Source organism: Spathaspora passalidarum (genome assembly GCF_000223485.1).
Source record: "Spathaspora passalidarum NRRL Y-27907 unplaced genomic scaffold SPAPAscaffold_8, whole genome shotgun sequence".
In the NCBI taxonomy this organism is placed as follows: domain Eukaryota; kingdom Fungi; phylum Ascomycota; class Pichiomycetes; order Serinales; family Debaryomycetaceae; genus Spathaspora; species Spathaspora passalidarum.
The window spans coordinates 11,943-35,018 of record NW_006767432.1 but is presented as its reverse complement, the minus strand read 5'-3'; the positions used below and the strand labels follow the sequence as shown (position 1 = coordinate 35,018).

Sequence of the window (23,076 nt, the reverse complement as noted above, 5' to 3'; positions counted from 1 at the left end):
TGTGGATAACGCTGTGCTGGGATCTGGGCCAAGTTGGTTGTAAAATGAAAGTCGGGGGGGTGTGTGTGGTTTTTGCTTAGGGCGAAGCAAAAAAAAAAAAAAAAATCAAAACATTGAGCCGCACGACATAAATGCGCACAACAGATCTGCGACATGCATGAAGAGGAACGATCGACGACATCATCATTTATCTGCCAAACAAAAATGTCTCCATTCTATTTATAACCCATAGACAGGCGGCGGCGGCGGTTTAATGACTACCACACACACAATAAAAGACATCGACACTGCATCATGAACAACTCCAAACGACGTTCGGTCAGCTACGACACGAACAGAATCAAACTCCCGTTTTCCCACAACAATACGTCCCGTCTGCTGAGCATAGACAGCGAAGGTGTTGTCAGTAATACCACCGGACTTCGTACCGCATCCGATGGAGTCATCTACGGAACCAGCAGTATACAACAGCAGCAGCAACAGCAACAACAACAACAGCAGCAGCAACAACAGCAACATCAACAACACCCCTACTTTCATAAACCAACTCCACGTGGAAAAGACGAATTCTTCAACTTTTCCCCCATTGAGCCAACAGAATCAACCAACTCGTTCAAACAAGTCAAGACGCAGTTTAGTTTCTCCGAAAACGACGACTCACTCCATGAGTTTTTAATATCTCCCATCAAGTCTGATATATTCCCCTATAGAAAACACTCCGATGACACGACAATAAGTCCCGTGCTTGAATCTCCCGAAAACACATTGATAGAATCGGCATCTCCGCCAAAACTGGCTACCACCAGCCGAAATTCAGGCTCAGTTACCGGATCCCTCGGTCTGATCATTGGCAGTTACAACTACAGCAAAAGCTCCACCGAATTGCTCCCTAAACACAAACAATCGGAAAAGTCAAAGTCAACAGATGTGTTGACTTCGAAAAGAACCCTGCCGATAGAAAAACCCTTGTACCGTACTATATCAAGTGAACAATACGACCATACTCGACATAAATCTGAATCATCCACCATTTCCCAAGGTTCAACCACGTCGGTGCCTACTCCCAAGGATAAACGGTTTGCGCGATACGTCAACCAATCCGTCAACAATACTTCCAAATGGCAGATCTCCAACGTGTTGAAATGGCTAGATATACACCAATTCAACAGCTCGTGGAAGGAGACGTTCCGCAAGAATGAAATCTCCGGAAACCGGTTCCTCGAATTAGAAAACTTTGATAGAAACTCCATGATTTGGAAGCAGTTTAGCAAGTACTTGGACCTCGACGATAACTTAAACAGTATCGACCGGTTTATTGAATTGCTACGCAAGGAAAACATGAATGAACAAACCAAGGAACATCGCAAGTCCAGTCCGATATTCCCTACTCCCAAACAGAAATTGCCCATGTCAGCTACTTCGTCCTCGACTTCGTTAAAGTACATCCCGCCACAACGCCCGTATTCTTACATTGACCCAAAAGTGTCTAGTCAACTTCCATCACCTTCGCACCACCTGTTTTTCAGAAAACACAATAGATCGACATCCACCGACGGGAACAGTCCGATAGTACCGAACTTTTCCATGTCAGACTACAAGACCAACGGCAAGACCAAACCAGATCTGAAGAAAGGGATATTCAGCTCATTCCGAAAGTACGGTGGTGATAAAGCCGCTGATTTGGTCAAGCACAAACCTCAAAAGTTCCCCGTTATAGACTCCTTGCCTGCACTCGATGCCAACCCTGACTTTTTGCGGCCACACAACAGCTCCATATCCAGTATCAGTCCAATATCGCCCATTGAACGGGTTGACGAAAAGTATTTACCAAAAGTCACCCACACCAATGCTTCAATCTTGATTACTCAGGACAATAGACATTTCATACCCATGGTTATCACATCAACGGAACCAGAACACATTCGTAAACGAATCAGCCAGGAGTTGAAATTAGAAGAATACACGATACATTTGACCGAGTTCAATGCCACTGAAGGTGCACCACTACCAGATGAAGTCATACCCAAAGCAATCACTAACGGTATGAACAAATTCCTCATCAAACAACAATTCAAAATGGAAAGACGAGACACAGGTGCATCCTCGGATTCATTCGAACTAGATAAGACATATCCTGCCACACCCCAATACCTTCTTAACGAACTGAAGGCAGCCACAGATTATGTCAATTGTAAGGATTTACCTAGTATTCGAGAAGATCCCAAGCGACCAGTGCTTCAAGCTACACCACCATTAGTCATTGACACCAATATCCACCAGGAAAAGTCAAGCTCACCCTTGTCAGCCGGTTCACTTAATTCATTTAGAGTTATACGAAGCCAAGGAAACGAAATCAATTTTGATTTACGGAGAAAGTCTCCTTATGAGTCGAAACCAAAGAGCATTGCAATGCCTGTCAAGGAATTGCCCGAGAAACCACTAACCAAGAAGCCATCGGTGAAGGTAAGTGATAGTATCAAGGCGAAACGAGTAGCACCGCCTCCACCGGGGGACCGTAAGATCCAGATCAAGAAACAGGATTCGATATTGCGAGGAAGATCAAGTTCGACCACGAGTTATGTTTCCAATGGGACAAATAGTCTGAATACCGATACATCATTGCAAAAGAGCAAAGATGACAGTTCCGATGATGACGATTTCCTTGTCAAGTCGATCAAGCCAAAGTTTGACCCAAAACCTGTTGCATCCGATGACGATGACGATGATGACTTTTTCGTTAAACCATTCAAGAAACCGATAACCAAGAGTACCCCAGAGAAACCGTCGTATACTAGAAACGCAGCATCTCGTATGAGCATCCGGCCACCAGTTGAGGAAGTTTACTCCAATTTAGAAAAATATTTCCCTCATACCAATTTAGATAAACCTATAATTGATGATTCTCCGGCATCACCCACTGAAGCTACCCTAACACGCAAGCCCACTATTTCGAGAACGTTTTCCAATGCCAATATTTCACCAGTGAATCCCACACCCACACCACAGCCACAGCCGCAAGCAGCTAAACCAGATAATCAATCGCTCGGATTCAGACGGATGAAGACAATTAGAGTAGTTGCCAACGAAGCAAGACGAAAAGTACTCCAACGGAAGCAAATCTCGCCACCCAACACATTTGCTAATATCACTAGAGAAAATAGCATCAAACTTTCTCGATCAAACACGAAGATGTGGGGACAGCGAGTTATCGAAGTGACATCGCGTGAGATTGAACAGGGGTTCGTGAGTAAACTACGTACTCGCAATGGCAACTTCCAAGAGTTTGCTTGGATAAAGGGTGAGCTAATTGGAAGAGGATCCTTTGGAGACGTATACCTTGGATTAAATGTTACCACTGGTGAAATGCTTGCTGTTAAACAAGTGGTGTACAACAGGTTAAACTTGAATGGGATTGAGGCATTACATAAGGAAGTGGAGACCATGAAGGATTTGAACCATGTCAATATCGTGCAGTATTTAGGATACGAACAAAAGAATAACGTGTACAGTTTGTTCTTGGAGTATGTGACTGGTGGGTCGATTGCCAGTTGTTTAAAGAGTTATGGTAAGTTTGAAGAGGTGATGGTGAAGTTTATCACCAAGCAGGTGTTGCTAGGTCTCGAGTATCTTCACGAGAACAATATCATTCACCGGGATTTAAAAGCTGATAATTTGTTGCTTGAAATCGACGGGACGTGTAAGATAAGTGATTTTGGGATCAGCAAACGGTCAAGCGATGACATCTACAGTAACAATGCCAATATGTCGATGCAAGGAACGATATTCTGGATGGCACCGGAAGTGATAGACAGTTTAGTTGAGGGATACAGTGCCAAGATTGACATTTGGTCGTTGGGATGTGTGGTATTGGAGATGTTTGCTGGAAAAAGGCCATGGTCGAATGAAGCTGCCATCAGTGTTATTTACAAGACCGGCAAGGAGAAGTTGGCGCCACCTATTAGTGAAGACATCAAGAAGTGTGTGTCGTCACAAGCAGTTGATTTCATCAACAAGTGTTTCACGATTGATCCGACAGAACGACCAACTGCTTCACAGCTACTCACCCACGAGTTTGTGAATTCCGACTACGATTTCAGTTTTGAGACTACAAAGTTGGCTGAGATTATCAAGTTTAATAGCAGACGTATGTAAGTAAGTAAGTAAGTAAGTAAGTATGTGTGTATGTACAGGAGGGAAAGATCTAGTTAATCTTCAATTCGTTTATACGTAAAACCGTTTGGAAGTTTTCCACTTGGAAAGTCTTGACTCTTCTTTGTCTCTGTTTTGTTCTTGTGACTTGGTACTTTGGTTCTCGTGTGATTTCAACAACGTTGGCCTTTAGCAGGTACAAGCTGCTGTCGATCCCATTTGGTTCAGTGTATGTGTAGCTTGGACTTCCTAAGGTGGTGACATCGTTCAAGACTAATTCGTCTCCGATTTCTGCGTTCTTGAGCTTATAGTTCAAGTAGATCAAGTCTCCCTTGGTTACCAAGTAGGGCATGTTGTGAAGTTTGAAGATGGCGTATAAATGTTGATTCCCATTGGAGTTAATTTTCAAGGACGAAAGTGGGGACACCGCTGTGGTTGCTTGTGCGGCGGATTGTGTAGCTGTGGAGTACATGCGAGGGAGCATACGAGGGAGCATGCGAGGAACCACACATGGTCTCAATGACCTTATGGAAGCGAACATATTTGGTATAGCACTTGCTTATCCGTATTGGCATGTTTGGATGAAAAATTTTAAGTAGCGCTACAAAAAAACCGAGGGCAGAACCGTCACGTGAGGGAGTGGTGTTTTGTGCAGTATGCAGTATGCAGTACCCAATTTAATTCGTCGAAGAAATTTTTTTTTTTTTTTTTTTTTGGTTCTTCAGTCAGACAGACAAAAAAGAAAAAACGTTAAAAAAATATCAAGAACTCCCAAGCGAACAAGTTGACATCTTCAGACTTTACCACCTACTTACATTATAAGTGAAGGGGGGAAAATCATACAATAAGGAAAGTGTGTTTCAAATATGTCTGGATCATTCTGGAAATTCACCAATGGATTCACTTCCCTTTCCAACATCTCCACCTTACTTGAAAACCATGCCACAAGTCAGGATGAAAAACCCAATGTTTCAGAATCGTACACTGTATTACTAAAGCTACTTGATGAAAACGACTTGTTGCAGGAATTGTTGAGCAACAACCCCATGTTGTTGGAATTCTTGCGTAACGACGTGATTGTCGGTATGTTGGTTGATTTAGTCATCAACGAAGGTGTGATAGATGCACCTGAAGACACCGACCTAATACTGAAAGAGACAGCAGATACAACAACCTCAGAGGCAAGCACCGGCAAAGAGGAGTCAGAAAAGGAGTCAGAAAAGGAATCAGACAAGGAATCAGAAAAGTCGGATGAGGCAGAGACAGAAACAGACGCAGAAACAGACAAAGAATCCGAGTCTGAAAAGTCAGAAGAGTCCGACTCAGAATCGGAATCTGAAGACTTGAATGAAGAAACTCCCGAAGATCGTGCCAACCGTCGGGCCACAATTGCATCAGAAATCCTCTCGGCCGATGTCTGGTCATTAACCGACACCGTCATGGAATCAACAGCCAACTTGAACAGCCTTTGGTCAATTCTCGACACCAAAGAGCCATTGTCCATAAACGTTTCCACCTATTTCATGAAGATTATGGAACACTTGCTTGACATGAAATGTGACGATATGATTCTGTACCTTATTGAAAACCAACCCAATTTAGTGGAAAAGTTTATCAACCATTTGTCCAACCCACCATTAATGGACTTTCTCCTCAAATTAATCTCCACTGATAAACCCGACAACGCCACTGGGATAATAGAATACTTGCAATCGCAAAACTTAATCACTCATTTAATAAACTCCCTCGATATAGATCCAAATATAGACCCAGAACAAGTCATAATCAACCAATCATCCGCAGGTGACTTTTTGAAGGCATTGATCACCATTTCTGCCAATTCAACCACGGATAACTCCACCATTGGACCCAATGAATTGACAAGAGAATTGGTCAGCCCCGAGCAAATGCAAAGGCTTTGTGATATTATGTTGAAGGGTGGCTACGCTTTAGCCAATGGTGTTGGTATAATCATTGAAATTATCCGAAAAAACAACTCCGACTATGACATCTTGCCCATTCTTTACATTAGCTTGGAAAGTCATCCTCCAACAGGCAGAGATCCAATCTATCTCGGCCACTTGTTGCGAGTTTTTGGCGAACAGATCCCCCAATTCAACAAGTTGCTAATTAAGGACTACTCTAACTTGAAGTTGAAAACTCCCTTTGGTGAAATTGAACCATTAGGTTTTGAACGTTTCAAAATCTGTGAATTGATTGCCGAATTACTACACTGTTCCAACATGGCATTATTGAATGACAATCGCGGATTCGACATTGTTTCCCGTCGTGATGCTGTGCGAAATAAAATGAAGGAATACGACCCAATAAGCTTCAAATATAATGAAATCATCGTATTGCCTGACATGGACCCCGAACCAGAAGCACCAGTTGAGGAAGATGAAGAAGCCCCTCATGCCAACGCTAACCTTTCTGAAGCCGAACTTCGGGCCGACCCCGTCGTCGGAGATCTCGTCAAGATCTCCGTGTTTGACACCCAGATCATCTCCAACATTCTTTCCATGTTCTTTAGATTCCCCTGGAACAACTTCCTCCACAATGTTGTATTTGATATTGTGCAACAAGTTCTCAATGGATCCATGGATATTGGATTCAACAAGTTCTTGGCCATTGATCTTTTCGTTAATGGTGACATTATAAATAAAATCACCGAGGGACAAAAGCTTTGCCAAGACTATGAATTGACTCATAATGGATTACGTCTTGGGTTTATGGGCCATTTAACCTTGATTGCTGAAGAAGTAGTCAAGTTCATCCAGTTATACCCTGGTGACTCGTTGAGTGTATTGATTAACGAAAAGATTGATAACGAAGTCTGGGAACTGTATGTCAACAATGTGTTGTATGACACCCGAGAAAAATACAATGCCATTTTGGGAGGTGGCGATGAAGAAAGTGAACCGGAAGACGAGCCTGAAGGCGACACATCCATCGATGAGGGGTTGAATGAGATTATTGAGGAAGTGAAAACCGGGCTTGGTTTCGACGGGGAACCACAACTTAAGAAGAAACATTTGCTTGAAACTGAGGAGTCGGAATCAGACGACGATGATCATTTTTCAAATTATATGTCACAACAATTGACATCTCCCGCTGCCCAACCCGATGAATTCACTTCCAGCGAAGAAGAAGAGGAAATAGTCCCCGATGACGACGATGACGATTACATTGATCCAAACGACGACGGGCTTTCATACAAGAAACCCAACCCCTTGTACGATGCCTCGGGTTCACTCAAGTCCGGCCCAGTGACACTTCGTGAACAAGTTGGATTTAATGACGAAGACGAAGATGAGTTTAGTTCAAGTTCAAGTTCAAGTTCCGACGAAGAAGAAGAAGAGGAACAAGAAACACAATTAACCAGAGCCGCCAGCCAAGGTTAAACGTTTATAAAAATGATTCATGACTATATATTCATATATATATATATATATACAAGCATAGATTTACTGCTGTATAGGCTTATGCCACCTCGCTCACCCGTCTTACATTTCTTCCTTCTCTTTCCAAAGGTGGTAAGTCAGCGATGGAAGAATTAACTTCAGAATTAACTTCAGAATGACTCAGTTCTTCCTCACTCATCGTAGGTACTCCACCAATCAACCCCTTAGACATGGCCAAGCCGGAGTTTCTCTCATGGACATCATCGTAAAATTCATCCATTATAGGATGAACCAATACGGTATTGTTATTAGTTATAGTAACCACAGTATTAGTGGGCACACACATCCAATCGCCACGTTCAAAAGTTAATGGTTCACTAGCGACAAATATAACATCCTGGGACCGATTCAACCTTTCCATTTTGAATAATCCCGGTTGGTATTCAAAGAATTTCAGCCCCGTACTGAAATGAAGTGATGCTGCTTCATCAGACTTCAGCGTAATGTACCGAGAAATCACAACTGATTCACCGTCGGTGGCGGCAAAATTGAGTAATGACGGATCGGAAGTCACTTCACATTGCCAGGTTTTAATGAGTTCTATAGTTGTCAACAATGCCTGTCTTAGTATAACATGACTGAATGTGGTGGTTATATCTTCAGGATCATAGCCCATTTTGTATAAAGTGTCGACAAACAAGGCAAAACAACATTCAGAATCAGTTCCCCCTTGAATCAACAAAAAGAACCGATCTTCAATATGATTAACCAACTTCTTCTTTATCTTGGAAAATTCGCTGACCCCGCCATTATGCATAAACATAATCTTGCCCACCAGGAACGGATGACAGTTTGTTTCACTAAGCACTCCTTGCGTGCTGGCACGCACATGAGCAAACACTAAATGGGAAGAGGTGCATCTGGCCAAATTGTTCAAATTAACATTGTTCCACGCTGGTGTGATGGCTTTGAATATACATGGCTCGTTGTTGTTGGTGTAGTATCCCACGCCGAATCCATCGCCATTAATGGGGTTTCTCATATCTAATCGAAGTCGAGAGTCAAAAGATTGGTTGATTATGGAATGGGCTGGTTTTGTGAGCAAATCAGAAAGGACCATTGAGTCTCTTCCTTTATATATCATGAATCGACACATGGTGATGCTATTAGTGATGGTGGGTATAGAGTAAAAGGTGGATCTTGTTGTAAATATGGTATTGTGGTTGATGAAACAGAAATGTTCTATCTGCACGTGAGTTGAGTGCACATGACTCACGGGTCACATGATACAGGTCACAAGACACATCACATGACACACATCACATGACACACCGCACAAGACACCTCAGATGATAGCGCTGCCACGGCTTCTGCTGCTCCTCTTCCTCACACGACAAAATGACATCATGAGTTTCATGTTGCAATCAACATAAGAAAGAGAAAAAATCAGATGGTTCTTGCGTAATGCCTAATTGTCCCCTGAAATTACGGTGATCCAAGAGTTTTTACACAAATCCGTTTATTGTGAAGCAAATATAAACAGTTCATGACAGGCAGCGGATTCAAACATACATGTCCCCGGGGGATCTGGCATAGCATTCACCCGAGAGCAATCACTGAAATAATCTAGCTGTGCCACGTCTTTGTTTGTACCCTCCCACGGATAAAGATCCCGATAGCATTTAGAGATAAGCCGTAGGGCAAAAGCCATTTCACCTTCAATCCGAGGAAATCAAAAAAGAAAAAACAAAGATAATGTCCCACGGAAGTATACCCCCGAAAGATCTATCAAAACTGAAATTAAAAAAATATCCTTGTTCCCGGGGTGTTTCTACCATAGAAAAAAAAGGACATTGCCACGGAGGTGCACAACCGATGAATGACTGCTTGAATCATCCGTTTTTTTTTTGTGTGCGCGGAAATTTTGTTTAGTGCATTTATTTTTTTATTAAGTCCGATGTCTGCCGAGTCAAAAGAGTAATATCCTTGTACAAAAAAAATCTAATATTCGGAGAATGTCGTGATCTGTGGGGGTGCCCTGCAACTTTGCTCTCAAATATAAAAAAGGGTGAATCTGCCACAACGGTAGATCATTTTTATGGTTTTTCTTCATTCAACATATACTTTCAAAGCATACCTTACAATTATTAAACAATGCCTATAATGTCATTATTAAAGACTTTACAAAGCACACCAGCGACTATAACTATTTTCCACAATAGCAAGATCCCTCTCTCCAATAAATTATTCAGAATATTACAATCAGCAGCACATCGACAACTGCACACACCAAACACCCCATTTGCAGCCGTGCCTGTACCCAAGTTCGAAATCAACGTCATGAAAGATCAAATGCCAACCTACGACCAATATCTTCACTTTTTAAACCAATGCAACCACGACAAGGCCTCATTGCATGATTCATATCCGTTCTTGAAGGGACGCAAAAAGCATTACTACGAGACTTCGCACAGTGGTCATTCCGTGACGATTCGTGGGGTTGATATGGATAGAATATTCACTGAGGAAGAGTATGAAATGATTTACGATGCATTTAACAAGATTCAAGAATTAGGCGACAATATTCGCGATGTTACTCCTGCTGATGTATTCAAGGCGCCATTGGTGGTTGATTGGGATCAAAACAAATTGGCACACGATGAAGCCACCTTGAAGACAATGTTGGCGAAGTATGTACCGGAGTCGGAACATTATTCGGGATCTGGTACTGGTATTGCCATGGATGCCCAGCCTGTTGTTAACTAGCATGCGTTTTACGAATTTATGTATCTACCTATATATTTATTATACCGTATAAAACATAGTATTGATTACTAGATAAATATTGGATTGAGTAGATGGGTGGGGTGGAGTGGAGTGGAGTGGACTGGACTGGAGTGGACTGGACTGGAGTGAACTGGAGCGAACTGGAGCGAACTGGAGTGGAGTAGAGTCGAGCCTAGCAACCTTCACAGCAGATTGAAATGTCGCACGGTATCACTTATCGGTTTACCCCACGAGAAAAGCAAAAGTCACACCACAATAATTTCCATGATTAGTTGCCCTTACGCCCCTTGCCCCACAAATGCATAGGATTTTTAGGTCCCTTGCTTAAATGTCACTTTTCTTTAGCTGAATGTATGATTAGGTATTGTGTTTTGCGGGGAACCCTTCTTCTTCCCCCTAGTAAGTTTTCTGTATTTACATAAAAATAAAGTTGCACCACTTTTTAGGATTTGACATTAAATCGAAATACAGTTTGCCCGTTGTGCATAGTAGATCATTTATTTATTACATTCCTATTTCACCCGAATGGGTATAGACAGCAGTAAATGAACAGACTTGCTGCTCCTGGTTAGAGTATGTGTGACGTACCGTTTAAGGTTTATCGTTGATGTGATGTAAGATCACGACCTGTGTATAAAATAAAAGAAGCTTATTTCGCAACCGTTTCGATAAGAATTCCTACAAAATGTACTGGGCACCATACCCCAGATTTACAAACTTGCAAGAACAATTTCAAACGAATAGCAGAGTTTACGGTGATTATTTAAACCAGTTATTGGCTCAAGTAAAGTTCAACAAGACTGTTGAGATTTAGTCTCAACGTAAGAGCTAGGATTCGATCGGGAAGCTGTTGCACGGTTTGCCTGAACAAAACACTCCACAATGTGAAATTCGCTTCTGCTCTCTATTAGCCAAGTCTAACTTGTCTATTAAGCTTGCTAAAAGGTAACTATATCCGCCAACTAAACCAACTTGGTACCTACAGCTGAGCATCGGCTCCGCTGTCGCGTCTCTCACGTGATCAAAAATGTCTCCGATTTTTGCTGAGTGAAAATTTAACCGCTCTAGTAAACATGTCCATGGCAGTAACAACTTCCGCCCCCCTCCCACCAGAAACAGCAACATGTCTGCTCCAGTAAAGTCTGCTCCAGCCAAGTCTAACCAACTGGCCCATCCTCAGAGATACTTGATTGCCTACAATTCGATCCTGGCCTCCCTTTGGTCTTTGGTGCTTTTCAATACCGTATTCCTTGCCCTTACAGTTGGACAGCCATATGTATTCATCAAGACTAATTTCTCCACCGCGTTAATTCAAACCCTTGCCGTGGTTGAAATCTTCAATTCCGCTTTAGGATTCGTCAAGTCTCCTTTATTTACCACTGTAACTCAAGTTTTCTCAAGATTGTTGATTGTATGGGGAATCCACCAGTTGTTACCACAATCCCCAGCAAACTTCCATTGGTGTTACATTACCTTATGTTTGAGTTGGTCAATCACAGAAATCATCAGATACAGTTACTATGCCAGCAACTTGAGAGCTGGCGCCAGTGTTGTACCAAGTCAATATTTAACTTGGTTGAGATACTCTACTTTCTACGTTTTGTATCCAACCGGTGTCTTTTCCGAAGTTTACTCAGTTATTTTATCCTTGGGCGAAGCTGAAAACGTCGTTGGTGCCTGGTATGCTTGGGCATTGAAGGCTATTCTTGTTGTTTACATTCCTGGTTTCTACATGTTGTACACCTACATGATTAAGCAAAGAAAGAAGGTTTTGGGTGCAAACAAGGTAAAAAAGTCCCAATAAATGGGAGGGACGTGCTTTTTATGTATATACAGCTTCTATTGTTTTAAACTGTCAATCCAGTTAATCACTCGTTCCATATAATCGAAAATTGTATCATCTTTGTCAAACTCGTACTGTTCCTTAGGCTCTTCAACCTTACTCTTTAACAACCCACCCAAGGAAAACTTTCTCTTGTTGGTTTGATGTTTTTTGTTTTGTTCAAATATGATCTTAATGCGTGTCATTATATATACCAGATCGTACTGAACTAGTAGCTTGGTCAATACTTTAATGATGCGGTAATCGGGAACATATTGGTACCATCTGACATTCCAACTCAACAATTTAATCATACACAACAACACAAAGTCAAGCGAGAGGTATTCTTCAACTAAGGAATCAATAGTACCTAGTTTACCCCAACATTTCAAGATCATCTTGTTGCTAAACATTAATCCGTCATAATCATCGCCGATAACATCAATAAAAGAATCATTGACATCACTCAATACAAACTCGTCATAGATTTCAAGAAGTTGCACAATTCCAAAATAATCAAATCCGCCTTCGACGTTAGCCCCGATAACACTGGTGACTATTGAACTTATAGACTCACGTAAATTGTACTTGACATTCCAACCAATAGACCCCAAAATTGCCCATTCTAAGGCACTTCGTTGCTGTGATTGGTTATTTGAAATCGAAATCATCAACACGCGTAAATCTTCATATATAATCACAAACAATTGTTCCAACCATGGCTCGCACTGGACTAATTTCTCAACGGGGGACGAGTGATCAACGGTGTATTCATCTAGCGACTCTTCTGTTTCATTCCGTTTAAACACCTTCTCCTTGAGTGCAATAACCTCATCCCACCCAATCACGGCAATCATCATACTAAGTAAATCATAACTTCTTCCCCACACGGATTTCCTCATGAATTTAGTCATGGAACTATGACCAACTCCTTCCGATTGTGACGCAAGCGCATTCTTGACGGATCCAGGTCCATATATCTTAATCAAGGCCGTGTCCACAGAAGCAATCTCCAAAGGAGAACTATTCACCAACAGCGATTGGGCAAAATAATGCCCCACTATAGGATGACGTAAGTGGGGGTTAAACAAGAATAAATCGTGCCACATTTTACTAATGCTGGCCTCATCAACATCATAATTGCCTGACTTGTATGGTTTAACCTTTGGATTAGGAAAGAAATCATTAAAAGACTTTTCAGAAATAACTTCTTCATCTTGCATTGAATGGTTCAATCTGACCAAGAACGAATTTATAAAGAAATCCTTGATTCCTCCCGTGAATCCATTAGATTCAAATTCTCGTGATGGCTGAATGTTAACTGGCAAGGAATTAATCACAAGCAAAGCTTGACTATAATCTTCCGTCAAGATATAACACAATGCAAGATAATACCAACAATCAAAGTCCAAAGGAAGTATTAATACACACTTCTTGGCTATGGGCAACGCGATATCACACCTGTTTTTGCAAATCAAGAAATTCACTTGGTCTAAAAGGATTAGCCCCGATTGGGTCGTGTATAATCCATGATAGTTGATTGAAGAATGTATCAATGCCAAATACTCAAGTTCTCCATTATCCCCACCACGTTTGTTCTTTAATAACCGAAGAATAACATAGTCGTATGGTCCGTTAGTGGCGCCTTGATAAAACCTCTGTCTAATCTCGCTGATGGCAATATCAACAATTTCTCCAGTTAAATCGAGACTAACTAATCTTAATAAAGCATCCACAAGCTTGTTTCGGTAATGACTTGTCTTGTACACCAAATCACCTTTGTTTCCACATGCAGTAGGAGTTCCATACCCAGCCCTTGTGCCAGACATGCTTGCTCGTGGTAAATACTTGATCAAAATCTTGACTGATGTTATTAATGAATCAAAAGTGTCGATAAAGTTGGTATAATTGACGGTTCCTGCAAGTTGACTCTCCGGGTTGTCAATTTGATGAAATAACCGAATTAAATGCGATGCTCGAAGTTCTTCCCAATACCCAGGAGAAAGCTGGTTTATAGTACCGTTGTTGTAACTTACAGTTTTCCGGTTGTCGCCAATAGGTATAACTTGATAGGACTTGTCAATGGTCACAGGCAATGTAGAACCTGCGGAGGCAGGTTGAATAACAAACCTGGCGCGGAAATCCAGTCGATGGAACATGTTGTAGCTGCAATAGCTTACAATGATGTCGCGTTTGCTATATCCCAACTTCTCTAATCCGTTACCGGCTTGAAAATAATACCCTTCTTCATTTTTCTTTAATGCCAACAATTCCACGACGTATTCCTCGATGTCGTCAGCAAGTGCTTCAAATCTGATTCCATTCACATAGTGATAGTATCCCACATATCCGTCATCGTCGACGGTACGAGTAGACTCGGATTTTTCCCCTTTGAAATCCAAATGGTGGTACAATGCTGATCGGGACCCGGCATAAATTGCCCGATGCACCAAATCGGAAGGTCCGCAATTGATGGATGCAGATTGGGAATTATGTTTCAATTGCAAGAATTTGGTCCGTGCCGCTAAACTCTGGCCAAAGTCAAGTTCACGTAGTTTTGGACATGTGGTTGACCCAAGGTTGTCTGAGGGTTGCTTATTGAACTTTGAGATTGATTGACGGGGTGAAATGAATGGGAGTGATGAAAACAGACGCAGGGCGGATGAATTCAAGTTGAGCTTGGACGTGTCATCTACCCTGAGAGTAGCGTTGGGTATGGACGGCGACATTGAAGGGAGAGGGGGGGGGAGGAGGGGGATTGGTTGTTGGACGTGGTTGTGACCCTTTAGACAGCAAATGTTTACATTGGATAAAAATATGCAATGTCGCGAAAAAATTGTGTCAACATTGGCGACACCGCGACATTTGCTCAATCATACAGTTATACACGTATATTATATACACATAAACTACTCAATAGTCTTTTTATATATGTTAAATTGTTCAACAATTTGGTTTAATTCATCCATAATGTTCCCAATTGGAACCGAATTAAAAATGTCAATAAATCCATCGTTTCCACTGGCAATACTCATTTGCTGTCTCAAGTACAACATCGAAGAACAACTTTCGATTCTAGTAACAATGTGGTTCAACAACGCAATCAAGTCAACTTCTTTAAAGGTCGTCTTCATCTTTTGCGAAATCATTCCCGAGGAATGCTGTTCAAACTCTTCATTGAGATACGTACCCCCGTTGATTGCAGAACATACGTTTTCCAATCTCAAACTGACAGTTCTTAACCCGTAGATGATCTCCACTGGCAATGTACCCACAACCCGGGTGCTATGAGCCTTGTCTATCTCACGTCCTAATCGTTTCTTGAATATCTCATAACGCAATTTCAACTTATCAGTATACGCCAAAGTGATCAACTCGGGAGTTTCTAAACCTTTCAACTTACGTTCACCCAATTCAAAGTAATGACACCCGTTTTCTTCAATACCTTTAATTTCCTTTTCTATAATCTCTCCAGCACGCACATTCCCCTGGTATGCTTCTTCAAATGTCTTTTCACCCAGAACAATCTTTTCGTGAATGCCGTACAACTGATTCATTTCATCAAGGAAATCACTCGTGACACAGATTTGTCCCCCGTCAGCCACTGCACTAACACGACTGGTTCTATTAACCATAGGACCATAATAATCCATTCTTTGGGTGACAACATCTCGTTCACAATCAGGCGAACCCCAATGGATCCCCATTCTAACTGAAAGACCACGATATATGATGTTTCCTTCAGAATCAGTTACTTCACAACATTGGTCAGTTTCCAAGATTTCTGACGGCCAATCGGCAGTTAATAAATTCTGTTGAACATTAAAACACCACAATAATGCCGATGTGGGCGATGGAAATGCAACCATAAACGAATCACCTTCCGTCTTGACTTCATAACCACCAACCAATCTCAATTGTCGTCTCATAATCGAGTTATGCGTCTTAATGGCCGATCTCATTGGAGCAGGATAAGAATCCCACAACAACGTAGAATTCTTGATATCGGTGAAAATCAATGCCAATTCTCCAACTGGGGGCTCAATTTCATCATCTAGTCTTCGTAATGTAGAATCTTGAGCAGCACCAGCCACACGTTTCTTCTTATATCCAAAGTAATCAGCTTCATGTCCTAAATTGTTGTACAACAAGATATTACTTCCACGCTTCTTACGTTCACCAAAAGTAACAATGATAACTGCAATCTTATCAGTGGCACCATAACATATAGCGTAATCACGCAACTTCTGGGCAGCAATCATTGGATCATCCTTTTCACTTCTGATGATATCAACCGCCAACTCAAAAGTAATATAATCCCACAACATTCTGGTGGCCATAATCAACACTTCATCATTTGATGCAAGAGAAATATCATTGATACTTGGACCTGAATGAGTGTGGGGCAAGAAATTGAAAAACCCAGCACCACGAGAAATCGTCAATTCTCCATCAAGATATCCATCACCAGAAACATACCCACCTGATGCTCTAATTCTTTCAAATTCGTCACGATTAGTTGGATCATGTTTGTTGGTAAGAAGGACATGATCACCATTACTACGACAAAGCAATGCTTCAATATCACCGACATTGGCGGTATAGATCTTCTTGTCCTTGATGTAAACAACAGTAATAGAAACACCCGCTTTAAGATCATAAATCAAACTCAAATCTTGAAGTTCTTTAGGCTGTTTTGATGTTGGGGTGAATGAATTATTTTGCTTGGCTGACAAAATCCCATTGATTTCTTTATTCAAGTTAAGGAAAGTTCTTCTTAATGCAGTGTAAATTTCTTCATCAGTTTCACCTTTACCCTTGTTTAACTCATCAGTAAACATCCCCACAAGTATATTTTTACATAATGTTGACAACCTATGACCTTGGTTAGTGGCACCACATTTCCCATCAAATGAACAAATCAATAATTCATTTTCGTTACCCCGGAATTTTTGAATAAACAAATCACGACATGATACATTATCACGCATCCCCATAGTATCGGCAACACCATATCCCACATTTTCCAATTCAGAAGTAGTGGTTCTAATTCTAATATCAACACTCTGATCAGGAACACTGGTGGTAGTCAAAGTAACATCAATTAATCCAAGAACTTTCAACTGTTTCAACACGAGCAAAGAATCAAAATCTTCACCAGTTTCTGGGTTCTTAATGTGAGATTGTTTGATTTCAAAACGTTTATTCCCCGAGAAATTCAAATACTTCAAGTTCTTATTCCAATGCCAACTCCAATCATATGGCCAATTAGAAATATTATACTTTAATTGATTGGAACCAACATCTAAATGTTGCAAATTTGTTAATTTTGAAATTTCAGCTGGAAGCGTAACCAACTTGTTTCCATTAACATACAACAACTTTAATGATTTAAGTGATTCCAAATCTTCACTAGGTAATGTGGTCAAGCCATTCCCTGACAAATACAACTCGTTTAATTTGGTTAATCTTCTTAATGCTCCTTCAGGTATTTCCAACAAATCGTTATATGTTAAGTTCAAACTCTTTAATGAAATCAAGAATGAAATAGGTTCAAAACAATCATCACTCAATCTATTATCCGACATGGTTAACATCATTAAACTATCAACTAGACTTGATGGTTCTACAGAATGTTGAATCTCTGAGCTACTACTATTAGAATGAGCAACTTCCACAATATCTTCAGTTGTAGCCAGACCACCACCACCTCGAACAGATAATTCTTCATCCTTCTTCATATCAACAGCACTGACACGTTTAGCAATAGCCAACGGAGGTTTAGGGAAACTGGTCAAAATATTAGAACTAACATTCAACACCGATAATGACTTTAAATGCCAAATTTCTTCTGGTAAACTTTGTAAATTATTTGAATGTAAATCAAGATATTGTAAACTCTTCAAGTGACATATTTCTACCGGCAATGATTGCAACTGATTTCCAAAAATGGAAAGAAATGCTAATTTAGTTAATTGGTCAATGTTATTGGGCAATGTAACCAAGTGATTCTTGTCTAAAACCAACTTTTCAATATTAGGAATTTTTCTAATGAATTCCGGTGCAATTGAAGTTATTTTGGCCTTGGATAAATCAAGAATATTAAGCATATCCATTCTTTGCAGGAAGTTGATTTCAGTGATTGGATTCTTATCAAAATGAAGTAACCTCAAGGAATTGGCCTGATCATTGAAAGTTGAAATATTGTTCTTGGTAGCATATGCCACTTCTAAATTAGGCAATAACCCAACAATATCAACACTGGTGATTTGATTAAATCTAATATCCAATCTTTTTAATTCGGTCAAATTCAATAAATAATGAGGTAAACTCTTGCTTAATTTATTAGAAGCCACATTCAACTTTTGTAAATGAATCAACTTTCCAATTGATTCAGGTAAGGATAATAAATCATTATAACTTAAATCTAATTCCACTAAACAAGTCAATTCACTAATACATTCAGGATAATTATGGAAATAATTCGATGACAAATTCAAAACTTGTAAATTGCGTAACTTCCCAAACAGTTTAGGCAAACTTGATAATTGATTTGAATTTAATTTCACATGGGTCAAATTCTTTAAATGGTTTATTCTTGAAGGTAATTCATCCAAAAAGTTCTTTTCCATATTCAAATGAGTTAATCTCTTTGCTTCCAAGAAATTCAATGGGAACTTACTAGCTCCATTTCTCGAAAAATCAATCATAGTTAAATTATTACAACTTTGAATAAAGTCCAAGGGGATGTAAATCGACGGATTGTCAGCAACATTTAATTTCTCAATTTCATAAGTATGTTGATGGAATATAATTGGAATATTTTTCAAATTTAATCCTTGCATGTTAACTTCAACATAATTTCTTGATAATGACGCTTCTTCATCATGAGTTAAGCTACGCAAATAAATGTTCTCCACCACGAATTTACAAACAAATGATAAATCTTCACGGCCAATGATTCGTAAATTGTCTTCTTCAGTATATCCACTTAAAAGTAATAACCCCATTTGAATCTTCAATGGTTTTTCAAATTGCTCCAACACTTTAACATTGTTTCCGATGTATACCGAAATTTGATAGTTGGAAGTATAATCCAAGAAGAATTTCCGTTGAACAATACTTAATAATTCGGCCGTGGTTGTTTCTAATGGACACAACACCGTTGTAAATGTATTATCTTCTTTGAACACACGAATAATATGACTTGGTCCTTTAGTTAAGTTCTTATCAGCCGGTGTGATTATAGTTTGATGCAATTGTTTAGTACCATATAATGTAGGTAAATGAGGATGAGGCGGTAATTCTTCAGCTTCTTCACTACTTTCTTCAATCACACCAACAGTGGTACCAGTAGCAATCGTTGTAGTAGTTGGTGCTGAAATCATATCCACCGACATTTCGCGGTCTGAACTCAGATGGAATCCTTGAGAGATCAGTTTATCCAATTCTTTACTAACGGGTTCTTCAGTTATAGGACTTTCTTCTTCTTCATCAGTTTCAGTCAAACCTATAACTTCATCCAAATTAGGAATAGTACCAGCAACACCTGCATTTGGGTCTACTTTAGTTTCAATCCGAACACCCCACGAATCAGGTGCTTGCCATCCAGGAGTAGTTTCTACTACCAGAGTATTTGATTTTTTCACCAGAGGACGATCTCTTACTCCTTCACTAAATGATTTGCGGGTGGTTGATGGACCAGAAATACTAGCGGCAGCACTACCACTAGCAGAAGCAAATGCCGAGGCGGCAGCTGCAGAAGCACCCAATGCGGCCCCCGAAGCTGTTGATGCAGCCAATGATATCGGTGGAATTGGTTGTTGCAATTGAAGGGATACTTCTTCGGGAGATTTAATAATTCCATGCATTTCATCAAGGTTTAAATCAAATTCTGTAGGCAATAATTTTGTTTCTGCATCTATTGATTTCTTGTGGATTTGAAGTGGTGACGATGATGCAGTATTGGAAGATGTTGTAGTTGTGGTTCCTGCTTGTGATTGGTCACTGGATACAACTGAAGTTATTGAGCCTTGATGTTGTTTATGGTGATGGTCAAGTGTGAGTGAGGGTAATCGAAATTTATGTTTGCTGGTTTGACTTGAAGCTGAACTGGCGCTTTTCCTTTGATGGGTTGATCCAGTCGATCCAGCCATAGAACTATCTAAAGAAGTAGCTCTTCCCGGTTGGTCTTGTTCTTCTCCATCACCATCCCGTCTGCTGTAGATCAACTTGTTCAACAACGAAGAGCCCTTCTTTTTGAATCTTGGCTTGATTGGATGGGCCAAGGGAGGAACGTTTGCTATACCCTTGGGGCGTTTGTTTGCATGAAACCCGGAATAATTCTCTTTTAAATTGGTTGGGGTATGAATAGATTCATGATGAAGTCCTGGCAACGAAACCACAGAGGATTTGGGTGAACAATCATAGTCATGGCGTGGGGTATGACCATGATCGCCGGTATCTGCAGGTGGTGGTTGTTTATTGTCTTGGTTAATGGTATAATTCCCCTGAACTAACAACAATTGGTCCTGGGAAGATGAACTAGAGCTTAAGGGACTCTGGACGCCTGTTGGTGATGTGCTAGCACTGGTGGCTGCAGGGGTGGTTATTTTTGGGGTTGCTTCTGTCATTTTGATAGAAGAGGTAAAATGATGCTTTTCCTTTGCCGATAGACCAGCTGGTTTAGGGTCATAAAATGTTTGCGAGTGTCTTTTACCAATTGGTGAAGTTGGGCCAATGTCGTCATCTTCATGGTGTGGTTGCAGTTGTTGTCCCAGGGGATCATAGAAGGCGCCCATGGAGCTGTTACCACTGGTTCCACTACCACCTGAGCTATTTGTGGTGATTGATGTCATTGAGTAAGTATTGTTTACTGTCTGTCCTGCAGCAGAAGAAGAAGAAGAGTTGTGTGTACTTTTGTGGGAAGTTGAAGCTGTAAGTGGTTGTAATTTCAAATTACTTTTTGATTTATCTCGCTTTAGAAAACTCATTTCAAACGGAAAAACCAGCAAAAAAAAATTGGAGGGTGTTTTTCTTCCTAACCCGTAAACTGTGTGGTGTGGATGAGGTTTGATTCCTTGTCTATTGTTGTTATCCAATTGAATTGTGTGATAAAATTAGCGAATTACCAAACAAACCAAGAGCGGACGTCAATCACAAAAAATTGAATGTGTAAAAATTGTGTAAGGTAACATGCAAAATTTAAAAAAGCAGTTTTTTTTGTTACTTTTGGTATTGTTTACAGGTTGGCTCATGTAATGTGTAAAAAGTCGTTGACTTCTTTTGCCAACAAAAAAAAAAATGCTCTTCATAACAAAGAAGGTGAAACAACAATGAGAATACAAGACACTGTGGATTGGCTGGTTAACTTGCGCTCATCTCGTAACAGTTTTTACATGTTTGTCTAATTTAGAAAGAAAAAAAAATTTACATCAAATGTGACTCTGTTTTCTGGGATGGTCAAAGAAAGCATATGATGTAATTGGCCACCCCCAACCCAAATCTTCTAACCCCACCTAGCATTGCATTCATAACAAAACGAACAAAAAACCCGCTTTAACTTTTTAGACAAATCTTTAAACTAGCTTGAGCTGTGTGCAGGAATGGGTCGTAGTTTCACATCTAGTTACATGATCAGATAGAGATGTAGTTCGTAACCAGAAAAGTATCCACGTGATGGGGGTGGACCTGCGTAAAATTGAGAAAACTGTAATTCTGTTGATTTAATTGTACAACACAAAGTTAAACAATGAATTGAATCTGTTGCCAGTAATTTGAAGCTACGAGGCGGTGGAAACGTTTACAAAAAAGGAAAACCGTTCCCAACAGTAGTGTTGGACATACAAAAGCTGGCGGTTTCCCGTTTTGCAATTATGCTTGAAATTAAACTATTCTTGTTTTACCACATTATTTGTACAGCGTATTGCATATGTTTCTATTCATAGCAACAAAGCAATCAGTATCATATCAACATGAATAGTTGATAAGTTGGAGTGCATTCATTCTCTGCATGGCGCTACTACAAGTGCGGGTAGCCTGGAACCAGCCCTTTTTTTTGGGGGGGTGTTGCTAGAGCTTGATTGCAGGGCTTTGCAGATGGGCCAACTGTTACCACTTTTGATTACATGTGGCACGAGTAAGGAGTGCGGTTTCTCGGTACCGTGAGCCCACAGTAGTAATGTCAAACGCGGCATTCCACCACCCACTAGAGTCATATGCTTGCAACCGAATCGATTTATTACAGAAACAATTCTTTTTTAGACGTCAAGAGTAAAATGGCGCTATTCCTTTTTCTCGCATGATTCTGCATTTGAAGATACCCTACACACAGCAAGAACAGCCATTATTTAAACAAGAAGCAACAGGGGTACGATCTAGGTAAACCCGCTCTAACGTACACGCATTGCAAGCATGTTAATCTCAATTCTCTGTAAGATTCTCCCACATTGTTGATTTTGCAACTAGATCAACGAAGGTGTAGGAGAGGCTAAACGAGAAAAATTCTTCTCGATTAGGCAAGCGTATCATTTTTTGTGCTACAAAATATGCAAACGGTGTGCCCCAGTTCCTGAAAATATTTCCTGTTTGGGACGACTCGTTTAATTTAACAATCCCCCCACTGACTTTTTAGACAGTGCCAAGGTTGAAACTAAATCTAAAATCTGTGCCGTATTTGAGTTGCACCATTGCATGATGGTGAAGGCCAAGCGGGTCACCGATATTTCCACTTAGAAAAATTGACGCCTACAAAAAAAAAAAATCGAAGCACTGAATATCCTCGTACATCAGGTTCTGCCGCGCGGTATTCTCCTGTTGATGCAACGTGTCCTTAAAACCTCCTGCTTTAGACTACTTGACGTGGATCTGAAATGTCAAACCAATACATCGTCTATATAGTTCGTAACCACCTCC

General features: G+C 40.5%; 9 protein-coding genes across 9 annotated transcripts; 4 read left to right on the top strand and 5 right to left on the bottom strand. All coding sequences in view use genetic code 12, as the record gives it.

The window, feature by feature from the left end:
* Nucleotides 1–294: 294 nt before the first annotated feature.
* On the top strand, nucleotides 295–4,722 carry BCK1 (mitogen-activated protein kinase kinase kinase; the record flags this gene model as incomplete). Its single annotated transcript, XM_007377558.1, has 2 exons — nucleotides 295–911; nucleotides 987–4,722. 2 exons carry the CDS (start codon nucleotides 295–297, stop codon nucleotides 4,150–4,152), a joined length of 3,783 nt encoding a protein of 1,260 aa, XP_007377620.1.
* SPAPADRAFT_52714 (mitochondrial 54S ribosomal protein bL21m) lies at nucleotides 4,202–4,690 on the bottom strand (the record flags this gene model as incomplete). The annotated part of the gene is made up of 1 exon (XM_007377559.1): nucleotides 4,202–4,690. One exon carries the CDS (start codon nucleotides 4,688–4,690, stop codon nucleotides 4,202–4,204), a length of 489 nt encoding a protein of 162 aa, XP_007377621.1.
* A 204-nt stretch (nucleotides 4,723–4,926) lies between the features above and the next one.
* Nucleotides 4,927–8,796, top strand: SPAPADRAFT_157951 (uncharacterized protein; the record flags this gene model as incomplete). Its single annotated transcript, XM_007377556.1, has 1 exon — nucleotides 4,927–8,796. The coding sequence occupies one exon, from the start codon at nucleotides 5,016–5,018 to the stop codon at nucleotides 7,551–7,553; it is 2,538 nt and encodes an 845-aa protein (XP_007377618.1).
* Nucleotides 6,289–8,736, bottom strand: DUG3 (glutamine amidotransferase subunit; the record flags this gene model as incomplete). Its single annotated transcript, XM_007377557.1, has 2 exons — nucleotides 6,289–6,545; nucleotides 7,497–8,736. One exon carries the CDS (start codon nucleotides 8,671–8,673, stop codon nucleotides 7,633–7,635), a length of 1,041 nt encoding a protein of 346 aa, XP_007377619.1.
* Nucleotides 8,797–8,943: 147 nt separating the features above from the next.
* Nucleotides 8,944–9,452, bottom strand: SPAPADRAFT_63469 (uncharacterized protein; the record flags this gene model as incomplete). The annotated part of the gene is made up of 1 exon (XM_007377555.1): nucleotides 8,944–9,452. The coding sequence occupies one exon, from the start codon at nucleotides 9,262–9,264 to the stop codon at nucleotides 9,073–9,075; it is 192 nt and encodes a 63-aa protein (XP_007377617.1).
* A 255-nt stretch (nucleotides 9,453–9,707) lies between these two features.
* Nucleotides 9,708–10,319, top strand: SPAPADRAFT_52711 (uncharacterized protein; the record flags this gene model as incomplete). The annotated part of the gene is made up of 1 exon (XM_007377554.1): nucleotides 9,708–10,319. One exon carries the CDS (start codon nucleotides 9,708–9,710, stop codon nucleotides 10,317–10,319), a length of 612 nt encoding a protein of 203 aa, XP_007377616.1.
* A 1,105-nt stretch (nucleotides 10,320–11,424) lies between these two features.
* On the bottom strand, nucleotides 11,425–16,700 carry CHS6 (Chs6p; the record flags this gene model as incomplete). The annotated part of the gene is made up of 3 exons (XM_007377552.1): nucleotides 11,425–14,358; nucleotides 14,404–14,693; nucleotides 14,859–16,700. 3 exons carry the CDS (start codon nucleotides 14,889–14,891, stop codon nucleotides 12,180–12,182), a joined length of 2,502 nt encoding a protein of 833 aa, XP_007377614.1.
* SPAPADRAFT_63465 (protein tyrosine phosphatase-like domain-containing protein) lies at nucleotides 11,449–12,246 on the top strand (the record flags this gene model as incomplete). The annotated part of the gene is made up of 1 exon (XM_007377553.1): nucleotides 11,449–12,246. One exon carries the CDS (start codon nucleotides 11,464–11,466, stop codon nucleotides 12,142–12,144), a length of 681 nt encoding a protein of 226 aa, XP_007377615.1.
* CYR1 (adenylate cyclase) lies at nucleotides 14,364–21,155 on the bottom strand (the record flags this gene model as incomplete). The annotated part of the gene is made up of 6 exons (XM_007377551.1): nucleotides 14,364–17,788; nucleotides 17,915–19,489; nucleotides 19,643–19,783; nucleotides 19,874–20,093; nucleotides 20,181–20,650; nucleotides 21,080–21,155. The coding sequence occupies 6 exons, from the start codon at nucleotides 21,153–21,155 to the stop codon at nucleotides 15,072–15,074; spliced, it is 5,199 nt and encodes a 1,732-aa protein (XP_007377613.1).
* Between the last annotated feature and the right edge of the window lie 1,921 nt (nucleotides 21,156–23,076).